Raw genomic sequence first — 9,994 nt, forward strand, 5'->3', positions numbered from 1 at the left:
CTTACAGGTAAATCATGTTAGATTCTTGACAAAAAGCAACCTAAACATGTGAATTCAAAAGATACACTAACTTGTAAATTAAATATGTAATGATTGATAGAATCAAATATTCCCTTCCATTGATGTTCATCCCAGTGTTGTATTAAATCAGCAATAAATTGGAAAAAAAAGAAAAAAAAAAACACTTAAGATAAATAAGAGGAAAATTATTATATATGTTTTGTTACTAAGATGAAGTATTACGAAGCTTTAAATTATTTTCAAAAAGAGTTACCTTTCTAAAAGTGTTTAAAAACACTTTCTAAAAGTGTTTAAACACCCTTGTAATAAAAATATTTAGAAAAATATAGAGCTGTATTTATATCATGATTCTAATTCTGTATTTAATATCCTTCATATACTATAACTAAATTCATCAAGATCTTATGTATTTAATGATATATGATGAAATAGAAACTAAATACTTACAGAAAATATTGTATTTGCCTGTGGGAATGCAAATGATTCTATTTCTTTTTTTTGTTTCACATATGTCTTAAACTATGTATAATGTACTATAAAATGCATTTATAGAGTAAAAAAGCTAATTAAAAAAACATAATCCAATTAAATTTTTAACTGCGAAATACCATGTCATGTTATTGGCCTCAATTCATTATTTCTTTACCTAAGGAAAAGCTGAGAACGTGGTATTTCAAAAACAAAAGCACAACTTGGCAACTTGAAAATTCTCTACCAAATGCCACTATTGCTTTCTGGACCAGGTGAAGGTATGTATATGAAATAAACCTGTCCTTGTAAGTAGAAAACGACTGAACTGAAGACATTGTAAAGTCTGGTGCAAACAGATGGATGTTTGATAATTGATCAGTGTGCCTGGCAGAGAAACAATTGAAATGGGTTCAGAGGAAAGACCATGGGAAACTGGATGGAGAAACTGAGTTCAGCTGACCTGCTGACTTGCACACCCATATTTACTCTATATCCGTCCCCACCCCCCACCCCCCACCCTGACCCCAGCCCTGCCTGCCTTCCGGGGTTGACACACTTCCTTCTCATCAAAGGAAATTGTTCCCTCTATTCTCTGTGTGAAATGGTCCTGCCCTGTTTCTTACATCCTCCATTGTTATCTTCAATAATAATGCCCTGGTATCCATCTGGACTCGATGGCAATGGGTTTTTGTTTTGTTTTGTTTTTGGTTTGGATGTCCTTCTGAAACATTGATTTGTTATAATTTATTTATTTGCTTATTTGCGTACTTGCTGTCTCTCACTCCCAAAGTGCTGTGAGTTCTATAAAAAAGGGATTTAAGCTATCTTGATCACAGAGTATTCCCATATTATAGCACAGTGCCTGGCATATAACAGGCACTGAACAAATGTTTATGAAAATGCTATTGAATAGAGGCATCCATCATAGCATTCCTCAAATTTCTGCCTTGTTTGTCTACCTTCATAATCTAATTTTCACAACCTATGATTCAGTTTCCTTTCAAGTAACAGTAATCTTTTTTTTCCACCTGTGCCTCTCATGTTCTTGATTCCCTCTGAACTATTGGATCACTCCTAGAAGACAGAAAATTAATATACCATAACAATGTTCTCTGAATCTAATGCCTCAGGTTAGTATTATTTATCTAATGCTTTTTCCCTGTCCATAAAGCAAAGAAAGCTTTATAATAATCACAGATTTCATAATTTTGTCAGTTTGGTAGATTTCTAATTTTTAATAATAGATATTGTTTGAAATTTTTCATTATGCCCAATTGGTTATTGAGAATAACAATAATGAACCTTTGTGTTTCAAGAATTAACAATTATTGATCTCTCTTTTCAACCTTTTTTTAACTGTTAATGTTATGTGCTAAAAATTAGCAGACACCAATATATTATTCTCCCTTTAATGCAGACCTGAATCCTCTGAGATGGAAGTTATTATAACCATTTTGCAGACAAGAGTAGTGACTTGAGAGTTTTAAATTGTTTAATTAAAATAAATTACTTAAGGTGAAAGAACCAGGTGTCCAGCTTAGGTTTTCCCATTTAAAAATTGGTATATCTTCTTCAGGCATTCAAAAATGACATTATGTTCAGGATCTCACTGTTCATAGTCTATGTTGTTGGCCGAGACTATGTTGCTCACTGATAAGAGCAGAGGGGCCTGTTTGTGGAATAATCTTAATTTTATGTGTTCCTATTATCATCACCAAACAAAACCAAATAAGACTATTACTTTGGAGAACTACACATTTGAAGAGAACTCTGTGTTCAAATGTGTTCAACATTTTGTTTGAATTATTTTACGGTAGCAAAAAAAAAAAAAATTTTTTTTTTTTTTTACTACATACAAAAAAATTTTTTTTTTAATTTTTTTTTTACTACATACAAACAACCAAATTTTTGCCATCAAGTCAATTCCAACTCATGGCATCACCATGTGTTACAGAGTAGAACTGCTCTGTAGGATCTTCTTGGCTGTAATCTTTATGGAAGCAGATCCCCAGGCCTTTCTTCCACATTGCCACTGGGTGGGTTCCAACTACCAACCATTAGGTTCATAGTCAAGTACAAACCATTTGCACCAGTGATTTACACTTGACTACTAACCTAAAGGTTGAGAATTTGAGCCCAACTAGTGGCACCATGGAAGAAAGTCCTGGTGATCTGCTTCTGTAAAGATTACAGCCAAAAAAGTACGGAGCAATTCTATTGTGTAAAACATGGGAATGTCATGAGTTGGGATTGATTGGAAGGCAATGGATTTCAGTTTTTGTTTGTTTTTTACTACATTTGTAGCTAAAGGGACATACTGATATCTAAAGTAATCATGAGGTTATCTATGGAGTTGTTGTGATTACAGATTTTAGAGATAATATTCAAGAGATAGTATCTTACAAATGCCTCTTTGGTATAAACGATACAGAATAGTAAAGAAAGATTGTATCCTATTGGCTTAATGTAAGGGAAAACAGCCATGGGTTCTACATCCCCAAGACCTCCTGTACAACAAGTGTTTGTCTTCTCTAAATAAGCAGCAGTAGAGATTTTCTTCCAAATTCAGTTTACAAAAGTCTCCTCACACTTATGTCTGAACCCCAGTGCCAAATGCAATAGGAATGACCAACACGAGTTTCCCAGTGGGCTTCATCCTGCTAGGCTTCTCCAAATGGCCCCAGATGGAAAAGGTTCTCTTCTGGTTTGTGGCATTCTTCTACATTATGATCATCTTTGGAAACCTGACCATCATTGTGCTTTCTTGCATAGATCCTCGTCTCTATACACCCATGTACTTCTTCCTTAGCAATCTCTCTTTCTTGGAGCTTTGCTTCACCACAACTATGGTGCCCCAGATGTTGTCAAACTTGTGGGGACTGGAGAAGACCATCACCTACACGGGCTGTGTCATCCAGCTCTGTGTGTTCCTCTTTCTTGGTGCCACGGAATGCATTTTGCTGGTGGTGATGGCCTTTGACCGCTATATTGCTGTCTGCCAGCCACTGCGCTACACCATCATAATGAACCCACTTCTCTGTTGGAAGCTGGCGCTCACAGCCTGGCTCTCTGGCCTGGTGGAATCTCTGATCCAATCTCCCATCACACTCCAGCTGTCCTTCTGTTCCCACCACCGTGTGGATGACTTTCTCTGTGAGGTGCCTGCCCTCATACGCCTGGCTTGTGGAGACACCTCCTCCAATGAGTGGCAGTTGACCATCTCTGCCATCCTCTTCACCATCCTGCCTGTGGGGTTGATCCTAACTTCTTATGGCTACATAGCTCAAGCTGTGGGGAAAATCAAGTCAGAAGAAGGGAGGCAGAAAGCCATTGCCACCTGCTCCTCCCATCTTCTGGTTGTCTTCATGTTTTATGGGACAGTGGCAATGGTTTACACAGACCCTAAGAATGACTTTGCTTCCAAACATGGAAAGTTCTTCACCTTCTTCTACACTGTGGTAACACCATTGTTGAACCCTCTCATCTATACCCTGAGAAACAAAGAAGTAAAAGAAGCCCTGCTAAGATTGCTGATAAAGGGGTTCAGTAAACAACGATAGTAGATAACTGGTCTTTTGGACCAGAAAGAAACTTAAAAATTATGACATCCACCCATACTATTTAAAAGAAAGGGATAGGAACTGGTTGAATGGATACAAGAAACCCAGAATGGAAAGGGGGAGTGTGTTGTCACATTGTGGGGATAGCAAGTAGAGTCACATAACAATGTGTGCATAAATTTTTATGAAAAATTAACTTGAGCTGTAAACTTTCACATAAAGCACAATTAAAAAAAAAAGAATGCAAGGAGAGGTTGTCTTTGAAGCATCACTTAAAAATGTAGATTTAGTTCAAAGAAGAAAATTGATAACTTATTCTTTTTTTTCTATGATTTAATACACCTTCTTGTTAAAATCATATAAAATGTAGTACAATTTTTTGGCACATATACATGCTTATAATGTATTTGGCTAAGGAGAAATATTAGTTACAGTTAACATTGGAGGAACATAAATTATATTTTCTTAGACAACATAAGCACCTGAATTGAACATTCTAGAATTAACAATGAGATAAATTATATATATAATATACATAAATACAAATATGTGTGTGTGTGTGTATATATATATATATATAAATTGTTTGAGTTAAAAAAAAAAAGACTGGCTGTCTACCATAGTGTAGTGTACACTCATAGACTCCATTATATGAGCCTAAAGGAAGGGAATTTCCTTGAAGTTTCCGTAGGAGCTTACTATATATGTAATTCTTTCTTTCTTTTTTTTAATTTGACTGTGAGAATGAGAGCTTCACTACAAAGAAGATTCAACCTGCATTGTGAGTGTTTGTGTGTGCATGTGTTTTTGTGTATATTTGCATGTGTGTGTTTGGGTGTTGTGTATGTGTGCTGTATTCTCCCTTTATTTGTAATTATCAGAAGACCAGGCCTGATTTGGAATTGACTTTACAGCAACATGTTTGGTTTGGTTTAGACCACCACAGTGAACCACTTCCAAGGAATTTTAATCCAGAAGAGTCATGAACATGCTCTTTCTTGAGACAGAGAGATCTCCAAATTTATTCCAAATTTAATCCCTATGTGATTGTAAATATGCTAAATATTTTGTCAAATCTATTTTTCTACCTAGGTAAAATAAAGACTACCTAGATTAGAGTTTAATACAAAATAAGTATAAGAAAACCTATGTACCTCATGGGTTCTCTGTGTATTTCCTTTCGTATCAGAAACACAACTCTGCCCAAATCCAAGTGAGTTTTTTTTTTTTGCAAATGGAACACACATCTTAAGGGTACACTCAGCAATTCAGCACAACAAATTGAATTGGAAATTTCCATTCAGGTTTACTGAGCCTTTTTTAGCCCCTTGTTCTTGGAAAAATCCCCAATACACCACATATTTACAAGAAGTATTATATCCATTCTCTGATTTGAGTCATTAACCCACCCAGTGCCGTCGAGTTGATTCCGACTCATAGCGACCCTATAGGACAGAGTAGAACTGCCCGTAGAGTTTCCAAGGAGCGCCTGGCGGATTTGAACTGCCAACCCTTGGGCTAGCAGCTGTAGCACTTAACCACTACGCCACAGGGTGGTTGAAAAATGTTATGATTAACAGTTGTATAAGTCAGTGTTCTAGGAGTGACATTGATGGAAAAGTATATGGAAAGCAGATGCCGTAGTGTTAGGGGCTAATGGTAGTACTGTTTACATGAGACCTTGGTAAAGTTTGAATGGCTATATTAATCAGGGTATGTAAGAAGATACTGAGGTAAGGACTTTAATACACAAGGCAGATTTATTCCTTGCACATACAAAGTCCAGTGCAGGTGCTCCCGACTCTGGGGATATTGCCCTCTGCTGTGGGCATGGCATTCCAAGCTGCTTCATTTTTAAAGTATCTGCATTCCTACAGGTGTTCCCATGACAGGAGAAGACAGAGTTGGAGATCAAATTTCTGATAACTAAATGCTTCCTCTTGGAATTACACACAGCACATTCTCTCATGTGTCATGGGTCAAAGCAAATCAGGTGGTAAGTCAGATACCCACTTCAAGTGGGCAGAGGTCTGCAATCCTCCCATGTGTCTCCAAAAGTGGAAGAGCACTGGGTATCCGTGAATAGTGCAAAGCCTATCATATGGACAGAAAATAAGAGGGACACAGCTGAAGATGTATCCTGGGAGTGGGAGGAAATTGGGGAGTGAAAAGCCCTTAGACCCCAAATCCTCCCATCCACTTACATAACTGGACAATTGCTCCTTCCCTATGTGGCACAATAGAACTTTTTACTTCATGAAGATGTTGAACTCACAGGCTCTGTACTTGGAAAATAAGCATAGCAGAGGGAGCAGAAGTGGAAAGTCTACATACTGAATTGTGAGACATTCCAGGACCATTCCCCACTTTGGCTTTCAGAATGCTGGCAGTCTTGTCCTCCCATCACCAGACAGAATCCTCTAGGAGAAAATAAACCACCCCAAATAAAATATCTATAAAAAATGAAACCCACTGCCATCAGTTGATTCCAACTCATTGTGGTCCTATAGGACACAGCAGAACTGCCCTACAGGGTTTCCAAAGCTGTAATCTTTATGGAAGCAGACTGCCACATCTTTCTCCTGAAAAGCTGCCAGTGGGTTCCAACCGCTTACCTTTCGCTTACCATCCAAGCCCTTAATCACTGTGCCACCAAGGGGGGTGCCCAAATGAATGAACCAGTGAGATCGGAGTTCAGCGAAACCTACAAGTTATTAAGACTTGCTACTGTCCAGTTGCAGAGAGCCAGGAGTCATCAGACTTTTGAGGAAAGCAACAAAAATGAAAGGCCAAGATAATAAAATGGGGGAGTGGGAAAGCGAGGAAAGGGAAAATAGAGTTTGCAGGGAACAAAAGAAATTTTGTTTTGCAAAAAAGGAACTGTAATTAACCTTCTCAGAGAGGTAAGTACATAAGGACAGGAATTATACTAGAACTGGATGCTATAAAAGAAGTACTAAAACAACTGAGAACCAAACCCATTGCCATTCAGTCGATTCTGAGTCGTAGTGATCTCATAAGGTTTCCAAGGAGTAGCTGGTGAATTTGAACTGCTGACCTTTTTGTTAGCAGCCGAGCTGTTAACCACTGTGCCACCGTTAGGGAGAAGCAAGTGAAAACCACAATGAGATATTACTCTACTCCCAGTAGGATGGCTAAGATCAAAAAAGTTAAAAATAACAAATATTGGCAAGGATGTGGAGATATCAAAAACTTTCTCTATTGCTGATGGTAACGCAAAATGGTACAGCCTCTGTGGAAAACGGTTCCTTGAAAAGTTTAAAATAGAACTACTTTATGACTCGCAAATCCCACTCTTAGGTATATACTCAAGATACCTAAAAGCGAAACTAATAGACACATGTACAGCAATGTTCACTGCAGCAGGTTTCACAACGGCAAAAATGTGGAAACAACTGAAAAGTCCATTAACAGATGAATAAGCAAAATGTGGTATATTACTCAGCCATAAGATAAACGAAGTCTCGATACATGCCACAACACGGATGAATCTTGAAAATATTATGCAGAGCGAAATAAGTCAATCATAAAAAGAAAAATATATATAATGTATAGTCTCACTAATATCAAATAGAATAGACAAATGTACAGAGATCAGAGTTTAACAGCTGTTACCAGGTGGGAGGGAAGGGGAGAGAGGGGAACCTTTGTTTAGCTAGCATTGAATTTCTGTGTATGAGAAAGGAAAATATGATAATGGATGATGGTGATGGTTGCACAAGATGCTTGATGTAATTGGTTTCATTGACTTGTACAAGCAAAAAGTGTTGAATTGCAAATATTTTGTTACCTCTATTTTTATAACACTAAAAAATAGCTAAAAAATCAATTTGTTTACTACAAATTTCCCTCTGATTTATATGTTCAGATTAGTCTAAAAAAATAGCACATGGCTATTGTTCCATTTGTCAGGCCTCTCAAAATGCCCTGTGGACAAAACTCTAGATTCAGGTGGTGGTAAGTCTACCTTGGTGGTCCATTAACTTCAATCCCATTCCACCTCCCAAAGAAAATTGAAAATAAGCATGATCTAAATATGCAGTGCATAGTTTTTAAAGTCCATGCATATAAAATAAATTCACCCTATTTTAGCCTCTTAATAAAACTAACCAACACTTAACAGTGTGTCTGGGGGGATAAGGATCCTCCCTTTGTCATATTCAGGGAACTCAAACATTTTACAAAAAAATATAAAGCTGTTTAAACTAAAATGTTTATACTTCTCACCATATCCTGGGCTAACAGTCTGGTTCAAGCCATCACTGTATTTCATCTGGGCTAGTCCAATATGTGGAAACCCTGGTGGTGTAGTGGTTAAGTGCTATAGCTGCTGACCCAAAGGTCTGCAGTTCAAATCCCCCAGGCGCTCCTTGAAAACTCTAGTGGGCAGTTCTACTCCGTCCTATAGGGTCGTAAGTGCTATAGCTGCTGATCCAAAGGTCTGCAGTTCAAATCCCCCAGGCGCTCCTTGAAAACTCTAGTGGGCAGTTCTACTCCGTCCTATAGGGTCGCTATGAGTTGGAATCAAGTCGATGGCAATGGGTTTGTTTTTGTTTTTATTCCAATACGTTTTCCACTATCCCCCTGTTTCCATTTGGTTTAGTCCCAGTGCAGCAGTCAAAGCGATCTTTGGAAATCTGCCTCAGATCAAGCTACTCTCTGTTTAGAACCCTGCGCTGGTAGATTCATATCCCATGCTAAGGCCTATCTTATTTCCATTCTTTTACCCTCTGAGGTCATCTCCTGCCCCTCTTGCCTGTTTGCCCCTGTGCTGTAGCCTCAGTGACCTCTTTAATCATCTTTTTCCAAGCCCTGGACCCTTGCCTCTACTGTGCTTCTGCCTAGGACTCCTACCCTACATCTGCACAGAGTCACGGTCACGTCTGTTCACGTCTTTCGATCTTTTGCTCAAAAGCCACTTTCTCAGAAGGGCCTAGTCTGTTCATTTCGTCTGAAACAGCAACCTCAGCACATCCGACGTAAAGACATTATTTTTCCTTAAAATTTTTAACACAATCCGACGTATTTAATATTTATTTTGCTTTGTTTCCTGCCACTAGAACGTAAGCTCAGTGTTAGCACAGATTTGTAAAGAATATCTGGCACACAGTGAATATTTGTTGAATAACTAACTGAGGATTATCAAACAGATACAGTCTATAAAATTGCAGTATGTGTTTCATGCACATTATATAAAATGTGCTAAGAGGAAATACATTTCTTTAAAAAAAAAGGTGAGGCTCTTGTGTTTATCTCAATGTAATGTGAAATTACCATAAAGTAAGATTCATCTAAATTTTCTAATAATGAATTCAACTGTAGGAAACAGTAATCAATCACAAGTTTCTAAAATCAAGCAGCAATAAAAAAATTTATATCTAAATCAGAGAGATTTTGTACCTACAAATTTAAGACAATCACTCATGGTGATTTAAACATTAGTATACTATCTTATATACTATCTTGGACACAGTCACCAAGCTGTCAGCATAATTTACATTAAAAAAGGAACCACCACTTCCTGGCTTCTTACAAATGAAAACTGTGAGAAACCTGGAAGCTGTAAACTGCATGGATACAGAAAGACCCATGCCATCCTAACATTCCTCCATGTAGGCTTATAACAAAATGACCACTCAACAGAGCCTGCATTCAGCGCCTGAGCGTCAAGCTCAAGAATCCAGTAGCTTTTCAATGATGGGAAAGGAAAACACAGGATTTGGGAACTTTGGGAAGCAGAAAGATTATTGTTATTTCAAGTCTAGCTTAGGAAAAACTCTTGCCCTGAAGAAATGGCATGGTCTTGACATCATACAAAATATAAAAGAGGCATAAATTGGAAGCTTAAAGTTTGAGAATTCTATTTAAGTCCAAACTGAAAATATACTTACCAGAAAGACAAGAAAAATAAAACGCAGTGA

At 37.6% G+C, this 9,994-nt stretch overlaps 1 protein-coding gene across 1 annotated transcript; it reads left to right on the forward strand.

Moving 5' to 3' along the window:
- The first annotated feature begins 3,116 nt into the window (after window positions 1–3,116).
- On the forward strand, window positions 3,117–4,536 carry LOC100660734 (olfactory receptor 2H1-like). The gene has a single exon (XM_003404952.3). The coding sequence runs from the start codon at window positions 3,117–3,119 to the stop codon at window positions 4,050–4,052; it is 936 nt and encodes a 311-aa protein (XP_003405000.1). The 3' UTR covers window positions 4,053–4,536.
- Window positions 4,537–9,994: the final 5,458 nt, after the last annotated feature.

This window comes from Loxodonta africana, chromosome 2, assembly GCF_030014295.1.
Source record: "Loxodonta africana isolate mLoxAfr1 chromosome 2, mLoxAfr1.hap2, whole genome shotgun sequence".
In the NCBI taxonomy this organism is placed as follows: Eukaryota; Metazoa; Chordata; class Mammalia; order Proboscidea; family Elephantidae; genus Loxodonta; species Loxodonta africana.

What these genes read in the sequence shown, in the direction of transcription:
- LOC100660734 (XM_003404952.3), top strand. Translation starts at nt 3,117, where the DNA reads ATGACCAACACGAGTTTCCCAGTGGGCTTCATCCTGCTAGGCTTCTCC.